We start from the raw sequence: 27762 nt of genomic DNA on the forward strand, positions 1-27762 counted from the left end.
GACCCTACTACAGTTTAACCAGCTCAGCTATAGACTACACCAGCATGACTAGTATCTATGTGGACCCTACTACAGTTTAACCAGCTCAGCTATAGACTACACCAGCATGACTAGTATCTATGTTGACCCTACTACAGTTTAACCAGCTCAGCAGTACCAGAGAGATAAAACCCAGGATAGAGGGGCTGAGTGAATGTGGTCTGGACTCTGTGGAGGAGGGTCATTGTGTCAGAGACACTGTAGAAGGACAGAGTACCTGCCTTGTGATCCAGGTCCACTCCTACTCTGGAGGACTGAGGGCCTGATCCTTTAGTCCCAACATTATTGTGCATGAACAAATAACCACCTCCATAACACTCTAAACTCCAGGACTTGTTATTCTCTCCAAATCTACCACCTCTCCCTGTTCTGCTGATGTCTTTATATGATACTGCTGTATCAACACCCCACCCACTCCACTCCACCTCCCAGTAACAGCGTCCAGACAGACCCTCTCTACACAGAACCTGGTAGTAGTTGGTGAATCTGTCTGGATGAACAGGATATGGTTGGACTTGGCCTGTATAGGTCACCTTTCTGTTCCCTTCAGACAGAGAGAGGTCTGTGTGTGCTGTGTTTGGGTCCAGTGTGAGCTGACAGGAATCTGGGAGAAGAGCAGAGCAGAGACCAATGAGGGTAGTTAGAACAATAAGTTAAGTCAGATACTGTATCTACCCAGTCTTTGATTAGATCTACTATTGCTATATATTTCTAGAGGGATTGTTAGGAGTGTCAGTAAAAAGAGACTGTTAGTTACTTCAGAATAAAGAGACTCACATTGTAAGAACTGTTCTCTGGTCTTGGGCTCTGGAGGCAGTACAACATCCACTATATTCACTACAGACACACAAACACATTCACAGAGAGAGGGAATGTTATCATCATACCATATTCCACATGTATATGAGTAGTAGGGAACTTCAATGGTCTAAAGTTGATGTTGTTATTATTTTCAATACACCTGTAGTGGAGATCTTGGTCCATTCTCCTTTAAGGACGTCTTTTAGTTTCTCTCTCAGTTCAGACACAGTCTTACTCACATCTCCAAAGTACTGAAGAGGACGGACAACGATGCTGGGTAAGTCTAAAGATACACTGGTACTGGAGAGAGACTGATAACTCTGGGGGGGGGGGGGGGGGGGGGGGGGGGGGGGAAGAGAGAGAGAGAGAGAGAGAGAGAGAGAGAGAGAGAGAGAGAGAGAGAGAGAGAGAGAGAGAGAGAGAGAGAGAGAGAGAGAGAGAGAGAGAATAACCAAACGAGTGAGAGTTTCACATTGAGTTTTAGTTTCATATCACATGTAACAGGACAGTTTAGTTACCTGGAGGAAATGGATGTGATCCTCTGTGTGTGAGAGCTGCTCCAGCTCAGTGCTTCTCTTCCTCAGCTCAGCTATCTCCTGCTCCAGTTGCTCCAGGAGTCCTTCAGCTTGACTCACTTGAGCCTTCTCTTGGGCTCTGATCAGCTCCTTCACCTCAGAGCGCCTTCTCTCAATGGAGCGGATCAGCTCAATAAAGATCTTATCACTGTCCACCACTGCTGCCTGTGCAGAGCTCTGTTAAGAGAGAGAGAGAGAGACTTGTCTTACTTTAATGAGCCATCCTCATTACACTAACACCCCCGCCCCTAAAAGCACATTGCGTGACACCACAACCTCCACACAATCACATTATCCAGTACCCAACACCACAGTACAATACACCATCCAGCACCACATTCCAACCGTCCATCCAACCCCTCCTCTCCAGCCGTACAGACAGCCCCCCTGAGCCCCCATACCTCCTGAAACATCTCCACACTGTTGATAATTTTGTACAACTCAAACTCAACCCTAAGGCGTCAACAGTAATGGCATTACCCTGGCAACACAGAAAAAACATGATGAACAGTCTGTCATTGCAGAAAACGGACACCCCTCCCCAACTCCCAGGTCAACCCGAGCCAACCAGCTATTGGTGTCCAGGGCTCCATGTAATACCCTCCACTGGAGGACCCCTGACCTTTTCAGCACTGGGAGCTTATAGAGCACCCTCCACCTATACCCTGCCATGCTCTCAGCCCCCACAACCCCCTGCCACTGATGCCCCTTCACTCCCGCTAAGCTCCTGATGTGTCTAACCTTGACACTGAGGGAGTCAGAACGCTGCCACCCTGACCATAAAATATTTACTAACTTGCGCTGCAGGTCCACAAGCAGACCACCGGGGGCGTTGAGAATGGCCAATTTAAGCCATAGAGAGGATGCCACCAAGTTGTTGATGATCAGCACCGTCCCTCTGTATGCCACTTGGGAGATGAGCCACCTCCACTTCGTCAGCCTCGACACCACCACTTGTGACACTCCTTCCCAGTTCTTCCTATCCCAACCCTCGGAGCCCAGATACACCCCAAGCATCTTTAGCCACTCACAGCCCCACTGCAACCCCCCTGGAAGCTGCGGAGGTGCCCTGTCCCTCCATGCCCCACATAACAGAGCCTCACTCTTGCCCCAGTTTACCTAAGCAGAAGACGCCCCCTCGTACACCCTCAAACTATTCTCCAGGGCCTGTAGGTTCTGCTCATCCCTAACCAACACAGACGTCATCAGCCTATGCTGACACTGCTATGCCTGTCCCCAACCCTATGCCTGGCTCCCACACTCCCTGTAGCCTCCTGCGTAGCAGGCCCAGAAAGGGCTCAATAACAAGAGTGTATAGCTGCCCTGACAGAGGGCATCCCTGGTGAATGCCCCTCCCTACCCAGACTGGCCTACTGAGCCCTCCCCCCACCTTGACCATACATGAAGCCCCAGCATACAACATTTGAACACAGGCCACATAATTCTCCCCATAACCAAAACAACACATTAAACAGATATTCATGGTCCACCCTATCAAAGGCTTTCTCCTGATTATGAACAGATTGTCTGTGATTGAGAGTCCTGGTACACAATACGTTTGGTCCTTGTGTACAATAGAGTCCAGGTGGGACTTGAGTCTGTTAGCGAGGACCTTGGTAAAGACCTTATAGTCCAAACAGAGCAATGCAACAGGCTTCCAGTTCTTTAAGTCGCTCAAATGTACTTGTCTGGGTTGGAGACTAAAAGCTATCCGTCTACAGCTTAGCGACAGGTCCCCCACCCCGACGCACTCACGCAACACACATTTACATTTTACATTTACGTCATTTAGCAGACGCTCTTATCCAGAGCGACTTACAAATAGGTGCATTCACCTTATAGCCAGTGGGATAACCACTTTACAATGTTTTTTCATTTTTTTTTTGGGGGGGGGGGGGGGGGGGGGGGGGGGTAGAAGGATTACTTTATCCTATCCCAGGTATTCCTTAAAGAGGTGGGGTTTCAAATGTCTCCGGAAGGTGGTGAGTGACTCCGCTGTCCTGGCGTCGTGAGGGAGCTTGTTCCACCATTGGGGTGCCAGAGCAGCGAACAGTTTTGACTGGTCTGAGCGGGAACTATGCTTCCGCAGAGGTAGGGGAGCCAGCAGGCCAGAGGTGGATGAACGCAGTGCCCTCGTTTGGGTGTAGGGACTGATCAGAGCCTGAAGGTACGGAGGTGCCGTTCCCCTCACAGCTCCGTAGGCAAGCACCATGGTCTTGTAGCAGATGCGAGCTTCAACTGGAAGACAGTGGAGTGTGCGGAGGAGCGGGGTGACGTGAGAGAACTTGGGAAGGTTGAACACCAGACGGGCTGCGGCATTCTGGATGAGTTGTAGGGGTTTAATCGCACAGGCAGGGAGCCCAGCCAACAGCGAGTTGCAGTAATCCAGACGGGAGAAGACAAGTGCCTGGATTAGGACCTGTTCCGCTTCCTGTGTAAGGCAGCGTCGTACACACAAAACAAGTCCTGTCCAATAATTCCCCAGAATTGTTTAGAAAAATCCACGTCTGAGAGACAGCAGCTGAGAGTTTGTGAAAGGCCAGGGAAATGTCCATTTGATTACTCTGTGACAGAGAGAGTTTGGAAAGGTCTGTGAGCAGAACCTGAGAACACCCAGGATAACAGAGTTCTGCCCTCTATAAATCAGAATACAACTCCACAGCCACAGCCTCATCTCCCCACAACAGAAGTTACCCACCCATCAGGCTCCCTCATCTCCCCACAACAGAAGTTACACGCCCATCAGACCAACGTAAACAATGGATTTTCTTGGTTTCCCCACTCTGTTTCTCCAACCCAAAAGAGCTGGGAGCATCCATCTCCCTCAACATGGAAAAACTAGCTCTTACAAGTGATCCTTTTGCTTTCTCTGAAATGAAAGCCCCTAGGTCCCTGCGTAGTTCAGATAGATTATCTTGTAGCCCCACCCTACCTTGCCCCACCAGCTCAGCCTCCACCTCACTAATGAACCACTCAAGCCCCCCCAGTACTCTCCTGGCCTCTGAAGAGGAAAAATATGTATACTGCTGACTGAAAACCTGAATCTGTGCTTTCCCTACGTCCCACCACTGACTGAGAGACTCAAACTCCCCCTTCTGCTGTCCCCACCTCTCCCAAAAGCCTTGGAAGTTTGAGAAAAAAGTGACATCTTGTAAGAGCTTTACATTGAATTTCCAATAGGACACCTGCCTGGGCCCTGGTGAAACAGAGAACTGAGCCCTGTACTAGGTGCAGACACATTTTGGAAAGCAAAGACAAGGTCATTGATTTTGGCTCTAACCACTAACAACCTACCCTTACACACCTCTTTTGCTACCCCTGCACTAAGATTAGTGCCATGGCTCAGCACCTGCGCCCCTTTCCACCAGACCCCCAAAACACTTCATTAATCACGTTTACATTTTTTTGTTTGACTTATTCCCCCAGTCTCTGCCGCCGTTCATGTTAAGGAAGTCTAACCGTGAAATATCCATAAGAGGTGGGAGGGGAATCACCACAATCAGAAACCAGTAGAGAAGCCCATAAAGCAGCCATGCCAGAAAAAAACATCAATTTAAGCAGATTCTGAAGACATGCCCTTAAGAACCCATGACCCATTTTCTCAGCCTATACCACTTCCTGGGTGAGAGGACACTAAACCCCTCATTCTTCATCACGTGTTGTACTGACCTTACAAACCTTCCAGGATCAATCAAATAAGACTCCAGCAGAACCTTCTTTTTCCCCTTTAGTCTCCATCAGGAACCTAGAAAGTTCTCTCACCGTATATACTGGGCCCTCAGCCTGACAGCTCTGGATCCAATGAGCCGTCTGAAAACGAGACCGCCTTGTCCTCCGCTCCCGCAGACTCACCTCCCCCCTCTTCCTCCTCCTCCATTGGCAAGGTACTGTCCTCCTCCTCCCCAGTCTCTTCCCCCCTGCACTTTCCCCTGATCAGTGCCTCTTCCCCAATGACAGGCAATATTTCCTGGGATGAGCCCACCAAGCCTTCGCCTACCAGAGTCTCTGTTACTACAGAAACCTGCCTCAGCTCATGTAGCCCAGCTGCAACCTCCCCACCACCGCTTTCTCCAAGGCCTGCGCACCACCACTTGACCCTGCTCTACTCTCCTCCTTCCTGGTACCACCACCACTTGACCCTGCTCTACTCTCCTCCTTCCTGGTACCACCACCACTTGACCCTGATCTACTCTCTTCCCTCCTGGTACCACCACCACTTGACCCTGCTCTACTCTCCTCCTTCCTGGTACCACCACCACTTGACCCTGCTCTACTCTCCTCCTTCCTGGTACCACCACCACTTGACCCTGCTCTACTCTCCTCCCTCCTGGTACCACCACCACTTGACCCTGCTCTACTCTCCTCCCAGCCTCTGCCCCCTGAGTCCTAGTAGGCTGGACAATAGAACAAGTCAAAATTCACTGAAGGCTTTAAAACGGCCAAAGAACATTGGCTGAGCTGGAACACTAGCCTGAGGCCAAAGCAAATGAATTGAAGCGAACCATCACTGAGCCTCTTCTTACTGGAATGATCCTTAGAATTCAATTTTCCCTAAATGGCACCAAAAAATGTCTACCTTTTTATTTCACCACTACAATCTGTTTTTAGGACGAAACAGAAAAAAATAAGTAATAAATAACAACTGGTATAGAAAGTAAACATCCACACCTCGATGGTGCCAAGTGTGCTTATGTCTGCATTACCAGGAAGTGGGAATTTTTTAAAACTTCTGACTATTTCTGGTCTAGCGATCGATGACAGCAGAGTACACTGCCCAACCCGATGTCATTAGAAAGAGGAGATTATCCTGATTAAAATGGAGTCTGACTTGAAATATATCATTGTGAGATATTTTGTGAAATAAAGAGACATACCTATATTTCCCGTAAAGGAAACAATGGGACGACCTCAGAGTTCCAGGAGTACATGTTTTTTGTTTTTGACGTTTTAACTACCAGCAATACGCTGCCCAAACTTACATCATTATAAATAATAGGTTATCTTGATTAAAATGATGTAGAACTTCAAACCATTAAAATTAATACATATATTTGACATAATTGGTGAAATAGACAGACATGTCCCTATTTCCCCAAAACAATGGCAGTCTGAAAGTTCTAAGAGCAGTCTTTTATTTAACCAGTTTACCATTTATCTACGACCATTTGCCTTTTTGTGGATTGTTTACATTTGGTTTACATTTACATGTGAGTCATTTAGCAGACGCTCTTAATCTAGCGGTTAAGAGCGTTGGGCAGTAATCGAAAGGTGGCTGGTTCGAAATCCCCGAGCCGACTAGGTGAGAAATCTGTACCCTTGTACATCGACAGATTTAGGCACTTAACCCTAGTCGTTCTGAATAAGAGCGTCTGCTAAATGGCTCACATGTAAATGTAAACTAGGCCTCTGTGAAAGCGTGGCAATAACTTATTAACTTTACATTATTCCCAGACAGACTCCTCTGAAGGCAGGCAGGCAGCACACTCATGAAAACTAACTGCTCAGCAAAGCAAAGGCTCTTTTGAGAGCTACCAGATTTATATAAAAAAAAGCTCATTTTCAGTGTGTGTCCAGTGTCTGTTTATATGTTAAGGGGGTGTTACTTTGGCAGATAATGTCACCCATCTAAATATATATATTATTTTTTATATAATTAACTAAATGTATGGTGTTTTTGGTTTATGTCAGTTTCATTGTTTGTTATGCTATGAATTGTTATTTTATGGTTGTAAGTGATCAAATGAACTAGAACATTTTATATTTAGCAATTTTGAGTAATTACTACTTTAGTAAGGATACACTTAGTAAGGATATACACTTTATTCAGTACTACTGCAGTTGCTAAATAATTCCAATAGATGGCAGCATAAGACCACGAATGACAGCATAAGAACCTCACAGGAAAACTCCTGCCTGAGCTTTTTACTGTCCCTTTCCACACTGCTAAGGCAAGAGGAAGGACTGAAAACACATTACTGTGAAGTAATATAATGATGATTCATGTTTATTATTACCTGTTTTTATGCTCATGTTTTAAAATTATACCTCATTACTATAACGATTATCAAAAAGCGTGAACATTAATTCAGTCACCTCTGGTCGACAAAAATGTATTTTTCTAGTACATTCATTGTCAAATTCATCAACCAGCACAGAGACACTCTGCCTTCTCGAACAAGTAGCCAACTCAACAAGCCCCGCAAAAAGCTTGTGCCGTCAGCGGCAGCGAGCACTCTGCCTTCTAGCACAAGCGAGGGGCATGTTGAGGTACATTTTCTAACCGCGATGGTTGCATGATTTATTGGTGGGCTGGAATATATGAGATATTAAGATGATGTCATAATGCATGTTTACTAGGGTTGAGGTTAGCGCATTTGACTAGTGATTATTTGGCCGGTGTTCAATACCTGCTAGAGTTAATATTTTGTTGCTCTCCCAAAAGCAACACAGGCTTAATACGAGATATATAGCTAACTGTAAAGTAATGAGTGACCTTTTTAGAAAATCATAGCACATAGTCTTTGGTTGCATGCTATTTTATGCTTGTAGCCTATAACTGATGCTTTGTGGTCTTATGCAGCCATCTATTGGAAATATTTAGCAATTAAAAGTTATTAATTCATGTAAAGACATTGGTGAGGCAGCTGAGAAATAAAGTGTATTTTTCTTATTAATTCTGGAGATCAGTCTCAAACCTGCCCCACCTATGACATGCCAATTGCTGGACTTTCACATACAGGTTACTAGGTCACACCCAGTTCAAACCACATTAAAAAAATTAAACTAATGTGTTGTTTATCAAGTGTTCTGCCTTGCAATAATACATATAATAAAATGACTAATAAAGATTACATAGGTTTTATTAAAAAAATAACAATAAATGCTATTTAGTACTATAATGGTATTTACTAACATAACATTATTACTAAAATAGTTTCTAAATGTGTTCTAGGCTACCCTACCCTAGAATTAGGGTTAGGGGTTAGAGTTAAGGCTAAAATAGGTTATAAGTAGGGTTAGAGTTTCTGTATAGCACTTTGTGACATCTGCTGATGTAAAAAGGACTTTATAAACACATTTGATTGATTGATTGTTAGGTTTAGGGTATTTAAAGCAAAAAAAATGAATAGGTTTATAGCTATCTTGCTCATCCCTGTGGCCTTCTGTGGGTACTACATACCTCATTCACGACACTTGCTAGGCTCATTATCTGAGGTAGCAACTGTGTCAGGTCTATAAATCAATGAGCTACACCTATCCATTTAGTTTACAACTCAGTGAACCTGCGCAGCATTAGCTCAATTCAATGCCAACGAACTTACCGATTTCGACGCATATCAAATTACCCAGCAGTAATATAGAAACAATAAATGTAAAAACCTTTTTTTTAAGGTTATTTCTTAATTGAAAAAATGTATTCTGGCTGTTTAAATCGGATACATCTTGAAAAAGAGGATGGATATGCGTTTTGTTTAGGTTATACACCTTTTTCTGAAATAAAATATGATTAACCATGACCAGAAAATGTTAAATGTTATGCGCCAACCATATGTAGCACTGTTGGTCACCACAACATGTACCCAGGTGAACAATGAGTTTGCTCACCAAGTAGTCATAACCTTGTTAATAATAAGTTACCTGAGGTAAAGCTACAATGTTAATACGGGCTGGTCTCATTACCAACAATAGTGAAGCTGGCATTGTGACGCAGAACAATGGGCTGGGAATAGAACTTTCATTAGGCGAGTTGGTGCCACAGAGCTCAATACAACTAATAGGAGCTGGCAGGGTGAAACATGCCCTATTATTTCTAAACTACGGCAAGCATCTGGGACATATGGTAATATTATGAAACTGGGCTCCATGGCGGATGTAATTAAGTAGTTTTATCAGAACAAGGCGTTCAAAATGTATTGTGTCCAGCCTAGTCCTAGCCCCCGCTGCCGGCTGGTCGCGCTTGTCTGCACTAACATTATGCCCTACATCCCCACACTAGAAACACCCAAAACTATCTGTGCTAGCAAACCCTGCGTTCCACCCCTTCCCTGCATAACCAAGAGTTTGTTAAAAAACAAACACTTGTCTACAAAAAGAGACATGTTTAACGGATTCCGCTTGGCACCCAGCCGAGAGCACACGAAAACCACTTTATTTTTAAATTTACCAAAACTAACCAACTACTTGCGGTCTGTTCGTAAGTAATAAACGGAGGCAGATTAGCCACCACAACTCTTGTCGAAAGAGGCGAATTCAGCACCAACACACCCCTCACAAAAATCCCACTCGCAACAAGACAAACCTTTTTCATTAACACAACCACCGCCTTGTTCATTCTGGATGCAGAGTGCAGATGTTCTGCTCCAACCTGTTCGCCGACCATGAGCAAAACTTCCTCGACACCTTTCTTCGGAACGCACCCGAAGCGACAGGGTTTCTTCTCCACTCGGTTGAGGCCATCACGCCGCCATAAAAAACTACCCCTACTCCCCCCTCAAATCTAAACGATAAACAGTGGAAACCAATAAACAAATCCTCCACCATGAGAAAATCAATTCAGAAAATACGCAAGAACCAAAAGAAAAAAGAATAGTAGCCCTCCTCACGAACCACAAAACTATCACACAACAAACTTCTTCTTCTATGATATAATGGCGGTCCACAAACCAACGTTAAAGGTGCATGCCGCCACCTACTGTGCTGGAGTGTGTGGTCAATCACGGTTTCCATCATTTCTAAATCCTCCTACCTAACTCAGTACTTCTGAGAAAATAAAGAAGAGCCCTACTAACTTCTAATAGACCCTCCCCCATCCCCAAAATCCCTTCCAAACCCCCCCAACCCCGTCCAACCTCAATGACCCTACACTTCAATCTTTCCCTCTCTTCAACATACTTACAACAATATAACAACACATGCTCCACCGTTTCATCGACCGTACCTTCCAGACACAAACCATTCCCATGCTTGCCAACCAGATGTAATGACGAGATCAATGTAAAATGTCCTAAGCGCAATCGAGTAAACACCACCTCTTCCTTCCTAATCTGACTTTTGAATCTTGGTCCATCGACCTTTCTGTAAAACTGTAAACTATTCATATAAATGCCGGCCCTTGTGCTCAGAGTACCATCTCTTCTGCCACACATCTATCAAAATGGCTCTGATCTTACATTTGGCCTCACCTCTACCCAGTGGAACATTAATATAAATTATATCTCGTTTCAAAGCTCTTTTAGCTAACTGGTCTACAATTTCATTCCTTTCCACACCTGAATGTGCTGGGACCCAGCAGAATCTCACTACTACACCCATTCTCTCAATTCTCCATAATAACATGAATACCTCCAATAGCAGGTCACTCCTATTAGATTTACCAGATGATAAACTATTCAATACAGACAGAGAATCTGAGTATACTATAATTCTGGGTCCTTGGATCCATCTGTGAAAAGCAGTAAAAAAGCATAAAAAATTCTAACAATGTAATTGTCAACCAGTTTCCCTATATCACTGACTTCTGAACAATCTTTCCTTTTCTCTACCAAGGTTAGATCAACAACAGCGTCTGGGAGTAACCATGGAGGAACATCCCCTATCACCACAGAAGGGCCAACCTCCAACTCCCTCAAACCACTCTCATCAGCAAGCTTTCCAACTGTCCAACCAAAACCACTGCCTTGTCTACTAGTATATTCCCAACAGTCATCTAGAACAGTAGCAGTGGGATGCTCAACCTCACAGCCTTTCAACCCAATAAGATAATGACAATTTTTACGCTGTATATCCAAAGGCATCTCACCTGCCTCCACCAGTAAGGCACATACAGATGTTGATTTAAATGCACCAATACATATCCTTAAAGCTTTATACTGGATTCTGTCTTTGCCGCTGTTCCATAAACTATACACCCGAAATCAATTGTCGTCCTGATCAGAGCTCTATAAATATCCATCAACGATTGTCTGTCAGCACCCCATTCATAACCAGAGACCCACACAACCAACTACCGTGAAAGTGATGGAATGAGAGAGACAGTGTTACAACACTGTACATAGCCATAATATAACGGTTCTTCTTCTTTGGAGTTTAACGGCGGTTGGTATCCAATATGTTGCATTACCGCCCCTACTGGACTATAATATCAATCAATTTTACTTGGTGATACAACATGGGAAAAGGGGAAACTATAATAATTTTAAAAAACACCCTTCCAACTAACCCTACACATTGAATACCCATTACCCCATTCCACTACTTTGACCCTATCTGCTCCTGCACCATGCCAACGGCCTGGGAGGACGGGACACCACCACTCAACACACCCTGTAACTCTTCTGAAGTCTAATCTTGTATGCCCAAATACTTCTCTGCAGCTGCCACCACAACATCTATTTTCTGTGATTTACATTCCATTTCTGCGGTACAGTTTATAACCATTGCTATGAACGCTAAGAAGCTATCTTTACTGAAGCATATATCACTCGTTGGCCTATCCCTCTGTGCTGGCACAGATCTACTACTCACAGGGATCCTCTCAGGATCTCTCACCCTTGACCCATCCTCCTCTACTTTCTTCACTGCCTCAGCATACGACACCTTCTGCACTACTCTGACTCTAGCCACCTCAACCTGCCTCTCTCGCACCGGACACTTCCAATCCCCAGCAACATGGGCATCCCATCAGTTGACACACAACTTTATCCACCGAAACTACACAATGCTCTATCCCATGACCTCCTGCACACTTCCCACATCTTGGAATCTCCCTCCTACAAACTGCTGCAACATTACCATAAACGTTGCACCTGAATCAGCACAGTGGATTCGCCACAAAAGCTCTAACAGGATAACTGATATATCCTACCATGACTTTATTGGGTAAAGACTCAAAACTCAAAAGGACTGACAGTAACTCCTCTGTTTCACCACGCTCACCACCGGGTCTGTGTTGCACCAAACGGCGGGAATCACAAACACCAAGAAGCTTAAACTTCAATTGCTCCACCTCCACACTTAATGCTACCCCAGAAATCACTCCTTTCAGCCTTTCAACCTAACCCAATAAGCTAATGACCATTTTTTCCCTGCCTCCTCCAGAAAGGCACATACAGATGTTTATTTAAATGCACCAATACATATCCTTAAAGATATACAGTGAGGGAAAAAAGTATTTGATCCCCTGCTGATTTTGTACGTTTGCCCACTGACAAAGAAATGATCAGTCTATAATTTTAATGGTAGGTTTATTTGAACAGTGAGAGACAGAATAACAAAGAAATCCAGAAAAACGCATGTCAAAAATGTTATAAATTGATTTGCATTTTAATGAAGGAAATAAGTATTTGACCCCTCTGCAAAACATGACTTAGTACTTGGTGGCAAAACCCTTGTTGGCAATCACAGAGGTCAGACGTTTCTTGTAGTTGGCCACCAGGTTTGCACACATCTCAGGAGGGATTTTGTCCCACTCCTATTTGCAGATCTTCTCCAAGTCATTAAGGTTTCGAGGCTGACGTTTGGCAACTCGAACCTTCAGCTCCCTCCACAGATTTCTATGGGATTAAGGTCTGGAGACTGGCTAGGCCACTCCAGGACCTTAATGTACTTCTTCTTGAGCCACTCCTTTGTTGCCTTGGCCGTGTGTTTTGGGTCATTGTCATGCTGGAATACCCTTCCACGACGCATTTTCAATGCCCTGGCCAAGGGAAGGAGGTTCTCACCCAAGATTTGACGGTACATGGCCCCATCCATCGTCCCTTTGATGCTGTGAAGTTGTCCTGTCCCCTTAGCAGAAAAACACCCCCAAACCATAATGTTTCCACCTCCATGTTTGACGGTGGGGATGGTGTTCTTGGGGTCATAGGCAGATCTCCTCCTCCTCCAAACACGGCGAGTTGAGTTGATGCCATAGTGCTCCATTTTGGTCTCATCTGACCACTTTCACCCAGTTCTCCTCTGAATCATTTAGATGTTCATTGGTAAACTTCAGACGGGCATGTATATGTGCTTTCTTGAGCAGGGGGACATTGCGGGCGCTGCAGGATTTCAGTCCTTCACGGCGTAGTGTGTTACCAATAGTTTTCTTGGTGTCTATGGTCCCAGCTGCCTTGAGATCATTGACAAGATCCTCCCGTGTAGTTCTGGGCTGATTCCTCACCGTTCTCATGATCATTGCAACTCCACGAGGTGAGATCTTGCATAGAGCCCCAGGCCGAGGGAGATTGACAGTTATTTTGTGTTTCTTCCATTTGCGAATAATCGCACCAACTGTTGTCACCTTCTCACCAAGCTGCTTGGCGATGGTCTTGTAGCCCATTCCAGCCTTGTGTAGGTCTACAATATTGTCCCTGACATCCTTGGAGAGCTCTTTGGTCTTGGCCATAGTGGAGAGTTTGGAATCTGATTGATTGCTTCTATGGACAGGTGTCTTTTATACAGGTAACAAACTGAGATTAGGAGCACTCCCTTTAAGAGTGTGCTCCTAATCTCAGCTCGTTACCTGTATAAAAGACACCTGGGAGCCAGAAATCTTTCTGATTGAGAGGGGGTCAAATACTTATTTCCCTCATTAAAATGCAAATCAATTTATAACATTTTTGACATGCGTTTTTCTGGATTTTTTTGTTGTTATTCTGTCTCTCACTGATCAAATAAACCTACCATTAAAATTATAGACTGATCATTTCTTTGTCAGTGGGCAAACGTACAAAATCAGCCTCTTGGAATCTCCCTCCTACAAACTGCTGCAACATGACAAACGTTGCACCTGAAATACCGCAGTGGTTTCGGCACAAAAGCTCTAACAGGATAACTGATATATCCTAACATGAATTTGTCAGGTAGACACAAAACTCAAAAGGACTGACAGTGACTCCTCTGTTTCACCACGCTCACCACCGGGTCTGCGTCGCACCAAACGGCGGGCATCACAAACACCAAGAAGCTTCAACTTGAATTGCTCCACCACCACACTTAACGCTACCCCAGAAATCACTCCTTTCAATGGTGCCCTGTTCCTAAGAGCAAAGCAAGAAACAGATCTTGACCCAAGTTGTGTGACACGGAGCGCCCACTCCATCTGGTCACAAATATCACAAGTCCACTACAGGTTACTGTAATGATGATTTGTAATGCAATATTCATTAATGTATGCGCAACTCATAAGCTGTATGTGGACACAGGACAAGGACACACCATGTGTTAGTGGTGTCACGAGTGAGGAATAGAAGGTCAGTTTGCCAAGATAGATTGGGGGCCACTGGTGCTAATATTAGGATGGGTACGTGATGGAATGGCCTGGCTAGGGTGTCACACGACACCAAGGAGAGGAATGATATGCAGGAAGTGAGTGGCAGTTAGTAATAGTTAGCAACTCCCCAGGAGCTATCATTTGTTGACTTCTGTAACCGTAAAAGTCTTGGTTTTCTGCACGTAAATATCAGAAGCCTCCTTCCTAAGTTTGAGTTATTCACTGCGTTAGCACACTCCGCCAACCCTGATGTTCTAGCAGTGTCTGAATCCTGGCTTAGGAAGGCCACCAAAAATTCTGAAATTTCCATCCCCAACTATAACATTTTCCGTCTAGATAGAACTGCCAAAGGGGGTGGAGTTGCAATCTACTGTAGAGATAGCCTGCAGAGCTCTATCATACTATCCAGGTCTGTGCCCAAACAGTTTGAGCTTCTACTTCTAAAAATCCACCTTTCCAGAAATAAATCTCTCACTGTTGCCGCTTGCTACAGACCCCCCTCAGCCCCCAGCTGTGCCCTGGACTCCAAATGTGAATTGATTGCCCCCCATCTATCCTCAGAGTTCGTACTGCTTGTTGACCTAAATTGGGATATGCTTAACACCCCGGCCATCCTACAATCTAAACTAGATGCCCTCAATCTCACACAAATTATCAACGAACCTACCAGGTACAACCCTAAATCCGTAAACATGGGTACCCTCATAGATATCATCCTGACTAACTTACCCTCTAAATACACCTCTGCTGTCTTCAACCAGGATCTCAGCGATCACTGCCTTATTGCCTGCATCCGTAACGGGTCAGCGGTCAAACGACCACCCCTCATCACTGTCAAACGCTCCCAAAAACACTTAAGCGAGCAGGCCTTCCTAATTGACCTGGCCCAGGTATCCTGGATGGATATAGATCTCATTCCGTCAGTAGAGGATGCCTGGTTGTTCTTTAAAAGTAATTTCCTCTCAATCTTAAATAAACATGCCCCATTCAAAAAATACAGAACTAAGAACAGATGTAGCCCCTGGTTCTCCTAAGACTTGACTGCCCTTGACCAGCACAAAAACATCCTGTGGCGTACTGCATTAGCATCAAATAGCCCCCGCGATATGCAACTTTTCAGGGAAGTTAGGAACCAATATACACAAGCAGTTAGGAAAGCAAAGGCTAACTTTTTCAAACAGAAATTTGCATCCTGTAGCACTAACTCCAAAAAGTTTTGGGACACTGTAAAGTCCATGGAAAATAAGAGCACTTCCTCCCAGCTGCCCACTGCACTGAGGCTAGGAAACACTATCACCACCGATAAATCTACAATAATCGAGAATTTCAACAAGCATTTTGCTACGGCTGGCCATGCTTTCCACCTGGCTACCACTACCCCGGCCACCAGCTCTGCACCCTCCGCTGCAACTTGCCCATGCCCCCCCCGTTTCTCCTTCACACAAATCCAGACAGCTGATGTTCTGAAAGAGCTGCAAAATCTGGACCTCTACAAATTATCTGGGCTAGACAATCTGGACCCTTTCTTTCTAAAACTAGCCGCTGAAATTGTCGCAACCCCTATTACTAGCCTGTTCAATCTCTCTTTCGTAACGTCTGAGATCCCCAGAGATTGGAAAGCTGCCGCGGTCATCCCCCTCTTCAAAGGGGGTGACACTCTAGATCCAAACTGTTACAGACCCATATCCATCCTGCCCTGCCTTTCAAAAGTTTTTGAAAGCCAAGTCAACAAACAGATCACCGACCATTTCGAATCCCACCGTACCTTCTCCGCTATGCAATCCGGTTTCCGAGCTGGTCATGGGTGCACTTCAGCCACGCTCAAGGTCCTAAACGATATTATAACCGCGATCGATAATAGACAGTACTGTGCCGCCGTTTTCATTGACCTGGCCAAGGCTTTCGACTCTGTCAACCACCGCATTCTTATTGGCAGACTAAATAGCCTTGGTTTCTCAAATGACTGCCTCGCCTGGTTCACCAACTACTTCTCAGATAGAGTTCCATGTGTCAAATCGGAGGGCCTGTTGTCTGGACCTATGGCAGTCTCTATGGGGGTGCCACAGGGTTCAATTCTTGGGCCGACTCTTTTCTCTGTGTATATCAATGACGTCGCTCTTGCTGCTGGTGACTCTCAGATACACCTCTACGCAGACGACACCATTTTGTATACATCTGGCCCTTCATTGGACACTGTGTTAACAAACCTCCAAACGAGCTTCAATGCCATACAACACTCCTTCAGTAGCCTCCAACTGCTCTTAAACACTAGTAAAACTAAATGCATGCTCTTCAACCGAACGCTGCTTGCACCCGCCCACCCGACTAGAATCACTACTCTCGACGGGTCTGACCTAGAGTATGTGGACAACTACAAATATCTAGGTGTCTGGTTAGACTGTAAACTCTCCTTCCAGACTCACATTAAGAATCTCCAATCCAAAGTTAAATCTAGAATCGGTTTCCTATTTCGCAAAAAAAAAGCCTCCTTCACTCATGCTGCCAAACATGCCCTCGTAAAACTGACTATCCTACCGATCCTTGACTTCGGCGATGTCATTTACAAAATAGCCTCCAACACTCTACTCAGCAAATTGGATGTAGTCTATCACAGTGCCATCCGTTTTGTCTCCAAAGCCCCATATACTACCCACCACTGTGACCTGTTCGCTCTTGTTGGCTGGTCCTCACTACATATTCGTCGCCAAACCCACTGGCTCCAGGCCATCTATAAATCACTGCTAGGCAAATCCCCGCCTTATCTTAGCTCATTGGTCACCATAGCAACACCCACCCGTAGTCTGCGCTCCAGCAGGTATATCTCACTGGTCATCCCCAAAGCCAACACCTCCTTTGGCCGCCATTCCTTCCAGTTCTCTGCTGCCAATGACTGGAACAAATTGCAAAAATCTCTGAAGCTGGAGACACTTATCTCCCTCACTAACTTTAAGCATCAGTTGTCAGAGCACCTTACCGATCACTGCACCTGTACACAGCCCATCTGAAATTAGCCCGCCCAACTACCTCATCCCTATATTGTTATTTATTTTGCTCATTTGTACCCCAGTATCTCTATTTGCACATCATCTCTTGCACATCTATCATTCCAGTGTTAATACTAATTGTAATTATTTTGCACTATAGCCTATTTATTGCCTTACCTCCATAACTTGCTACATTTGCACACACTGTATATATATATATGTATTTCTGTTGTATTTTTGACTTTGTTTTGTTTTACCCCATATGTAACTCTGTGTTGTTGTTTTTATCGCACTGCTTTGCTTTATCTTGGCCAGGTCGCAGTTGTAAATGAGAACTTGTTCTCAACTGGTTTACTTGGTTAAATAAAGGTGAAATAAAAAAAAAACTTAAAAAAACTGGGTACGATAAAAGTAGGTTGGAAGGGCATTATATAAGTTGAAAGATGTGGTAAGGAAGTCAGTCATATGATAAGAGGCAAAGCACGTTTGTCTTATTATATGATCCATTACTGAAATAAACGCAAATCAAACTTCCAGCTGAGTGTCGACTGCTCTCTCTTACATCCTGAACTTCTCCATACCAGAAACTCATCATAAAAGTTACCTTCACTGATTAAACTGCACCCAACTCCTTTCCCACACACCCTGAAACCACAAATGGATCTGCCAAAAGGTATGGATCCACTTTCTACAACAATGTAACTCCTACTGCACCAGATTCTTCTTTATCATGTCCATTGATGCCAGGCTCTGGTTCTGAGCTCATCACCACACCTTCTACCTCACTTAACTCTCCCTCATTCATTTCCATTTCACCTCCAGAACTCAGTCTGGCGAATGGCTCACTCTGTTTGCACTTGAATTATAACATGTGAAATGTCTCTATTCCTTTGAACATTTTGTGAGTGCAATGTTTACTGTTCATTTCTGAATGTTTATTTCACTTTTGTTTATTATCTATTTCACTTGCTTTGCAACGTTTCCCATGCCAATAAAGCCCTTTAAATTAAATTGAGAGAGAGAGCGAGTGCTTCATGTTAATGTATAGGTAACCGGTGTGAAATGGCTAGCTAGTTAGCGGTGCGCGCTAGTAGCATTTCAATCGGTGACGTCACTCGCTCTGAGACCTTGAAGTAGTTGTTTCCCTTGCTCTGCAAGGGCCGTGGCTTTTGTGGAGCGACGGGTAACGGTGCTTCGAGGGTGACTGTTGTCGATGTGTGCAGAGAGTCCCTTGTTCATGCCCAGGTAGGGGCGAGGAGAGGTACGGAAGCAACACTGTTACATATAGGGGACATGAGTCAGTCATGGTTACGTGATGAGGTAGCCCCGCCTGCGACTTCAAAATCAGTGTCGGCCCTCAGCCCAATAGGGAATGTCCTCTTGGTGTAACGGTCAAGATGTTGGTTTCTCCTGTGGTAGACCCGGGTTCATATTCCATCGGTTACATTAAGCAGACTATTCTCTGAAAGGGGTCCAGACAGCCGGTTCCCAACAGCGGGGTCAGTCGGATTGGATGGGGTCCCCTCTCCCTCTCTCTCTCTCTCTCTCTCTCTGACTGGAGGAGAGATGTGAAATGGTGTGTCTCCTCTGGTCAACAATACTCACCTTGAGAGACTCCACAGCCTGTTGGAGCTCCTTCAGCTCCTTCTCTCTCTCCTGGAATCTCTGCTGGACCTTCTGCTGACTCATCCCCAGCTGCCTCTGTGGAGAATCACTCTTCAATGAGCTATCAAGCTTTATTTGTAAAGTAGATCAATAGTATAGTAATGGGACATAGGGCCCATAGAGAGGAAGGTCTAAACAATTGATGGTCCATTTACAATATAATATTTATATGTTGCTATGTGAATGATTATAGTTTTTATGGTAGATGTACATGTATCAAGGGGTTGAGACTGAACTTTGAACTCCTAAAAGGACATTCGGAATGATAATAGTGTTTGACTTCAGAAAATGGTGATACATTTGGAGCAAACTCAATATACTCCAGGTTTGTGTTCATATTTGTTCTGATGAGGATCGAATTCATTTCAATGATCTCATATTCAAACAGCCTTAGTTCCTACTGTATCTTTAATTCTTTGTTTATCAGACAGTCACCAACAAGTTGTTCTGGTCTTACCTGTTTCTCAGTCCTCTCTGCTGCAGCTGACACTGTATCATGGCCTTTATGTTCATCCATTGTACACAGATAACAGATACACTGCTGATCGGTACGACAGTAAACCTCCAGTAGTTTGTCATGATCAGAGCAGATCTTCTCCTGTAGTTGTGCGGTGGCTTTGACCAGCTTGTGCTTCTTGAAACCAGGAAATTCATAGTGAGGGTGGAGGTGAGTCTCACAGTAAGAGGCCAGACACACCAGACAGGACATGAGGGCTTTCTGCTTTCTGGTCCCAGTGCAGAAATCACACGCCACTATCGTATCTGAAGATTATGCCTTTGTTAAATGTTTTGGAGGAACAAAGAATGTTGTTTTATGATCTTAGTTCAAATGTAGCGTTGGGAGGGTGATGCCCCAGGGGAGACTGGTGATTGGTCAGAAGAGGGTCACCCCTCTTTTTGCATTGTTTATAAATAGGAGTTAAACGATGAGACGTCAGAACGGCCATATCAATCTGGGGAGCCGTTCTCCGGACATCGCGAGTCTGTACCTATGCTGTAAACTCGTGATTTTAATAAAAGCCTCTAACACGATGCAGCATAGCGGACTTTTTGTTGACAGCAATAATTGCCACCATTCATCATATACGACATAATGGCGCCCAACGTGGGGCTGGGTTTGCGTCTCTTCCTTGTTTCAGTCAACCGCCGGCCTGACTCTCTCTGAAGCATGGCCGAAAAAGGGTGAGTGTCCTTATCGCTTCGGAGTTTGTTAGATTGGATATGACTTGTGTACACTGAAGAGATGTTCCATTTCGACCTGGCCTCGGTGGCGTTGTTGCTGGTCGACTGGAGTCTGCTAAAATTTATTCCATCAAAAACGGCAGTTAATTGGAATGTAGAGCATTAAACGGTAGGATTTAAGTATTGAAAGTGTATAATTCATTGGTAACGGGTGACAATGGATTGGTAGAGAATAAATGTTGGAAGACGTCTGCATAGTTAGGGCACCGTGAATACGGAAAAGACCTCTTGATCGAGGCGATTCTTTAGGAATGGGCTACAAATCCGGACTTAGTTAGACTGGGTCAGGTTGATTCCTTAAGCGGGAATTATGAAGTGAATGGTTGTATTTATGTTATACTTCTTCTATAGCCGACGGGAGATATGTTGGGGATAACCTCTTGATATGAGATTCATCTTTCAAGGCAACAAAAAGTTAGACGGAGATAATGGTGATGATGATGATTTGGCCACGGTGCGGGGTGTTCATTTGTATAGCTAGTAGGCCGCAGTTGGCTGGAGGCTGAAGCTAATGCTTGATTGTTTCAGGCCACGTGGTACATCGTTGCTAAGGCTAATTTTTGTAAGGCTAAAGTGTGAATCATGCTACATTCTACATGGTGGCTGAGGTGGATGCTAATGCTACATGCTAATTGTGTTTTGTGCCGCAGTGTACCTTAGGCTAAGCTAAATGCTAATGCTACATGCTAAATTGTGTTGCGTGCTACATGCTAACGGATATCCTTAGAGATTCCATTGCGATGGATTAAAGTCTCTTAAACTTGTCACTGTCTGTAAGTCAGGTTGTATGTTTTGTGAGCGCTGTTAAATGTTGTTTGACTAGGAGGGGAAAACGAGTGTTACAGTTGGGCGGTTATTCTGTCTGTTTGGGGAGAGATCTTAAATCTTCCATGGTGAAAACGTGTTTTTGAATGGATGTGCGCATGCGTTTAATTTTGCGACACTACACTACAGAAAGGGGAGTTTATGGCACGAGATTAGGGAACGTTTTGTTTACGGCACTAAACGACACCACGAGGGGATGCTAAAACTCAAGCATGAGGTTAAAATGATATTTGCGCATGCGTGGGATTCTGCAAAACAACACATTGGTTAGACTGCAGGGGGAGACAGAGGAACACAGACGACGGAACAAATACGCATAAAGAGATTTTAACACGAATCTTATAAGTTTAAACGGCGGTGGGTTAAGATGAAACTTGTTTTGGGACCTATTGAATTTATAAATTAGATATATGGTAGCGGATTATAATAAATTGAATTAAATAATTAAAAGACGGATTAAAATAACAAATGTTTTTGAGCGATCTATTTAGTTCTGAGTTTAGTCTTAGAGTGAATAATGTAGAACGAACGAATATTGGATGGTTGGAAATACTCAGTGATTGCATTAACTGCTGAGATCGTGTGTGTTTCTATGTTTTTGTGAAATATGAGAGGAACATGGAACGAGACGAGAGAGAGAGGAGGGGCTGACGGGTGCGTGGCGTGACGTCACATGACGCAGCAGAGGATCGGATCAGGCTAGTACACAAAATCATCCTAACAGAATATGTGATGTTATGACAATTTTACATAGGCTTGGCAAATACGATTTCATTAAAAATTGTATTTTGGTGGCTCTGTGCATAACTGGGGTTTGATTGGAATTGGGTTGGGAATCAGGTACTGACATTATTCGGCAATTAAGATACTTGGGTGCATATTAAACAATGGAATTTATAAAAATACTTATTGGGGTTAGAGGTTTTGTTTTTGGGGGATTGCTTTGAAGTTGACTAACTTCATTTACTGGCATTTGATGGGTTGTGGTAAGATAGCCAACACTAATTGATAAATTGGTGATATAGGAATAAAGAATTGGTTTTAAAATTATTCATAATTTTTAATTGAGTTTTTAATTGGTTTTTAATTTTTTAATTAAATGGTTTTGGAATAAGGCATTTAATTGAATTTTTTAATATTCATATTTTATTTAATTTTATTTTTGGGGGGGGGGGGGGGGGGGAAAGGGAATTTTATTTTTATTTATTTTTTATTTTTTTGGGGTTGTTAGGGTTATATTAATAATTTAAGGGGGGAAGCCAGAGGCTATACAGTCTAAAATAGCATAGTTCACAATAAAGGAATTTAAAAGGGTTGATATAGGGGAAAATTGACTAAAATAGTAATTATTTAACTAAGGTAGTGTTAGGAGAGACTAATGGCAGAAGTTAGTACACCTTTCTCACATATGGATTCAGCAGAAAGACATCATCCAGCAGGGTGATTATGGCATCAGAGATGAAGACGAATACGAGCAGAAACGACGATGAAGATGAATTCAAAACTCCAGAAGGAAGGAAAACTGGGATGTCTGGGAACTTAAGGAGATGAGGATGATGAAGATGAGAGTGATTGAGAGAGGTCATGGGTGGATATGACTCTGTGATCAGAAGGAAGTGGCAAGAGAGGAAAGAAGGATACTGGAGACTTGATCTCTGATGAAGGTTGAAGAAAGAAGGGTACAAGAGCAAAGAAGAAATGGAGATATAGGCAGATGGCTTATCATGCCTGAATAAATCGAATAAGAAGTAACACGATTGGATGAAGAATTCAAGAATGGAAGGAGAAGAACACATTGAGGTCAAGAAGAGCCCACTAGTAAGAAGATGATGATATTTCGAGGACAGAACTTAGAACTAAGGTTGAAGAATACTGATATGTCAACGACGAGAAGGAAGAGGACCAAGAAAACTGCTGAGAGAATCCCAAGAACAGGAGAAAACAACAGAGGAAGATGAAGGAGAAAGTGAAGATCACCTGTTCTAGAAGAGATGAAGGGGAGTGCATTGCTGAGAGCATCGATTAGAGAAGAAGAGAAAATAGCTAACAGTTGAAACAACCGACCATTAGAAGGGATAGTGAATAGGGGAAAAACTTATTTGGGTTTAGGCCTAAAGAGGTTAAACATCTCACTAATTGATAACGAATTAGGATAGGGATTTGAGGTAGTAAAACAGTTAATCAAAATAGACATACTAATATTAGAAGATACTGTTATTGCAGTGTTGGGAAGAGAATTGAATTGTACAATAAGATGTACACTAGACTGTATATTAAGACAATCTGTCTGAAAAGTTAAAAGGGGTGACTATTATTCTGGGTTACATTCTTACACTAAGGGATTTCAGGCTAGGCTAAAAGGTGTTTAGTCGTTTTGCCAAGTCTGTGTGTAATGAGTCAGAAGCAGGTGGGGAACTTTCCCAATCACATATTCTACAAATTTGGTGGTAAGGGATTTTGTGAAAATCAGGGGAAAAGGTTTTAAATGTTATGAGAGAAAGGATTAGATTAAAATAAGTTAGGGGTAGGCTAGGTTGAAGGGACTCTAAGACAGTAAGCCAAGTTTCAAAGTTAGTAGTAAGAGAGAGAACAATGGTGAAGGACACTGTAGAGTAGGAAGATCAAGGTAATTATAGGGGTATTTTGTGTAATCAAAAGTTTGAAAGTCAGGGATTTAGAGATAGGACTGAGATTTGGGGAAAAAGTGACACTAGTGGTGATAGATGGAAGTACAAGTAAAGAGTTCAAAGTCTTAGGGGAAAACTGGGGAAAACTAGGAGTAAATAAGGACATTAACACTTCAGTCTATTAGAACAACAGGGAGAAGCAATTTAACTCTTTCAACATTGATAGTTATTAAAGCCATAAATATATCGCATTTGATTATAAGGGAACCAATACAGCACCAATGTTAGGGAAAACTACTTATTAGGGTTTAGGATGGGGACGTTTCTCTCATATGGAGAGATAATTATGGAGAATAAGTATTGTTATCAGGACCAGGAGTAGAAGCTGTTGCACTTAGTCAACGGAGGGATAGTTTGTACAACGATATGAAGTGGAAGAGGTTAGGAGTGACTGTTCACTTATTTGGCGTAATGTTACAGAGAAAGGTCAGGGAGAATATATGTGTACTTATTTAGGGCAAGCATTAGAAGTTGTTCCGGTTAGGAATTATTGGTTAAAGGGCTATGTAATTCATAAAGTGATGCCTATAATGGAAGATTTGAAATCTGTTGAAGCTTCCGCAGTCACCAAGGGAGTTCAGGAAGTGTAGATTATAGTAGTCACTCCAACAGTAGATAATACACAGAGGATAATGGGAACTTTTGCACTAGAAGTAATTAAGGTTAATAAATCAACTACTTTAATGATAACTTTGGAAGGGATTAATGATACGATGTAGGGAGTATGGCATCGACAACAACTTTTCTGAAATTAAATGGGGGATTTTAGACTCATGGGTTATGTTACGGATGGAGAGGGCTGTCAATGATAGTACGAATGGGGTTAAAATAGGAGAACAGAGAGTAGTAGAGAGAATATAGATTCATCATGGAGGACAGGATGAGATCTTTGATTTTGATGACAGACAGGGAGAGGTATCTGATCAGTGCCGCTCGTTCTTCTGTTGTGGAAATTAGAGATAGATTAACTCATTCTGTAAGATCAGTGAGGAATCTTGAGGGTCCATGTCTGTTGAGAATTCCATCCCAAACATGTTAGACGGTTGCGCAGCCTCTGTCAGGTGTGGGTCAGTCTTATGCTTTGTCATGACTGTGGAATTGGCAACAGTCATTGACAGATAAAATAATGTCGTTGTCAGAACAGTGGTTTAAGCTTAGGTTTAAGTAGTGTTCTTGGGTAAATGGTTTACCCTATGGGAATTGTTAGATGGAAAGGAAAATCAGGTAACAACGGAACCATGAAGTATTCAGGTGAAATATTGAGGGCTAAAAGTTGTTTTTGTTCTAATAAAACATATGAGGTAAGGGGTGTGTTTATGGGAAGATCAGATTGGGATGTTATATGATAACTTTGGATAAGCATGACCTTAAGGGTAGTAATGAGAAATATGTTACTTTTTAGGTAGCAGGTAGTAAGAAAAGCAGGACTTTGATGGTTAAAAGATTAGCTTTTGCCTATGACTATGGGGAATTTTAGAGATATTTAGAGGGGGTTTGTGAGGATAAAGTATATTTATTCTTACCCTATGGAGGGATAGGATTTGGTTACATGTCAACGTTGAAGCTTCCATATGAGGCTTTTACTATTAAAAGAGGAGTAGCACCGAACACAGATCAATTTGAAACTAGAGTTCAAAATAGGATGAAAAGCGACATGTCATAGTCTTCAAGCCTATCATTGAAGGATGAATCTAAGGGAGAAGGGGGGAATTTATTCATGGTATGGTGTAACATTTGGGAAGATCATATTGATAAATATTAGTTATACTTTGAGTCCAGATAGTTCAGATAAGATCACTGGGGTTATAGATGCATTATAAGGGATGTGTTTGGGAGATCTGAGAAGATTTGGTTGCAAGATCAATTAGGCCAGTAGGGGCAGTGATGGGTCAGATTTTAGTTTCAGCTTTGATAACACTGGGTGATGTTTGTAATTTGTTACTTACCTTTGAGAAAGCTATGATATTGAGATAGGTTGGAGAGTGATTCCTGGAGACAACACTCAGATGCCGGTGTTGACTGTTCCTGATCTGGATAAAGATGGATGGACTACTGATGGATAAATATCATTTTTTTTTATGAGTTGATTATTTTTCATTTTTTTTTTTTCAATAGTAGGGTGATGTTGGTATGATTTATGAATCAAGGGGGGGATAGGTTAATGTGATTCATACATCATTTATAGGTCATTTTTATATTCTTAAATTGATGTTGAGGTTTAATTTGAAAATGTTGTTTTGCAAAAGATACTGTTTGGTCGTTTATTTTCTTGTCATTCCAGAAGCATTTGGGAGAACATGTGGAGATTGGAATACTCAAACAAAGACAATATGAAGGGACAATATGACTGGAGGAGATGAAACAAGGAGGGTGTGGCTGATTCCATCATCAACAAGTCCATTGGAAGAGGACACTACAGGGAGATGAAGTGTAGTGGACTACATTCCAGTGTTTGCAATGAAATATAGACATGTGTAATACATAATTGTGTAATAGTCTCAGGTATTAATTTTTGTAGAATGATGTTTGATGTTATTGAATACATGGGAGGATCTTAGATGTTTTTGTTTATTTCGGTGAATGTTTAGGGACAGAGAGGCTAGGAAGGGAGAGTTTCATTGTCCGGTCCTATGGGTTGACCAGCCGTACAATGGATGTTTATGGATAGGATTTTGTTTGCATGTTTGCAGGGGCTTACATGTGTATTTAATTGCATCATAGTTTCAAATGCATTTACATGGTTAATGAGGTTATCTGGAGTACCGACGGTGGTTGCCTGGGGCAGAGGGACCGTGAGAGAATTTTACTGTCTTGATTGATATGGATGGATGGCTGCCAGACAGTTTTTCGCTCTTACACTCCATAGAGATTTCTTCATATGTCATAGTAATGTATTCACACTTCATAAACAGGTATTTCATAGAAAGGTATTTACACTCTAGAGGAGAATGTGTTTGGTTTAATGTTAAAGATGCTCAATAAGATAAATGGTTAATAGTCATAATCTTATTCTGTTTGTTTTCGAGACGTTTATTTCGTCTCGAAAGGGGGGAATATCGTATCTGAAGATTATGCCTTTGTTAAATGTTTTGGAGGAACAAAGAATGTTGTTTTATGATCTTAGTTCAAATGTAGCATTGGGAGGGTGATGCCCCAGGGGAGACTGGTGATTGGTCAGAAGAGGGTCACCCCTCTTTTTGCATTGTTTATAAATAGGAGTTAAACGATGAGACGTCAGAACGGCCATATCAATCTGGGGAGCCGTTCTCCGGACATCGCGAGTCTGTACCTATGCTGTAAACTCGTGATTTTAATAAAAGCCTCTAACACGATGCAGCATAGCGGACTTTTTGTTGACAGCAATAATTGCCACCATTCATCATATACGACACCACATCTCCAGGTCCAGCATAGCACAGAGCAGGAGGGGGAGCAGCCTGAAGTCCTGTCTTCTTCAGTTTCTCCACCACTTCAGCCAACATGTTATTTTTCCTCAGATTAGGCCTTGGAGTGAAGGTCTCTCTGCACTGAGGACAGCTATAGACCCCTTTCAGAACATCCTGATCCCAGCAGCCCTCAATACAGCTCCTACAGTAACTGTGTCCACAGGGGATGGTGACTGGCTCCTTCAGTAGATCCAGACAGACAGAACAACAGAACTGGTCCTGGTCCAGCAGAACTCCCTGCTCTGCCAT

The 27762-nt window shown here is 43.2% G+C and overlaps 1 protein-coding gene across 1 annotated transcript; it reads right to left on the minus strand.

The window, feature by feature from the left end:
* On the minus strand, positions 1-27762 carry LOC311113827 (tripartite motif-containing protein 16-like; the record flags this gene model as incomplete). The annotated part of the gene is made up of 7 exons (XM_084189123.1): positions 1-643; positions 817-876; positions 1001-1160; positions 1359-1592; positions 19254-19349; positions 19771-20066; positions 27441-27762. The coding sequence occupies 7 exons, from the start codon at positions 27760-27762 to the stop codon at positions 132-134; spliced, it is 1680 nt and encodes a 559-aa protein (XP_084045249.1). The 3' UTR covers positions 1-131.

This window comes from Coregonus lavaretus (assembly GCF_964263955.1).
Source record: "Coregonus lavaretus genome assembly, contig: HAP1_SCAFFOLD_502, whole genome shotgun sequence".
NCBI lineage: Eukaryota > Metazoa > Chordata > Actinopteri > Salmoniformes > Salmonidae > Coregonus > Coregonus lavaretus.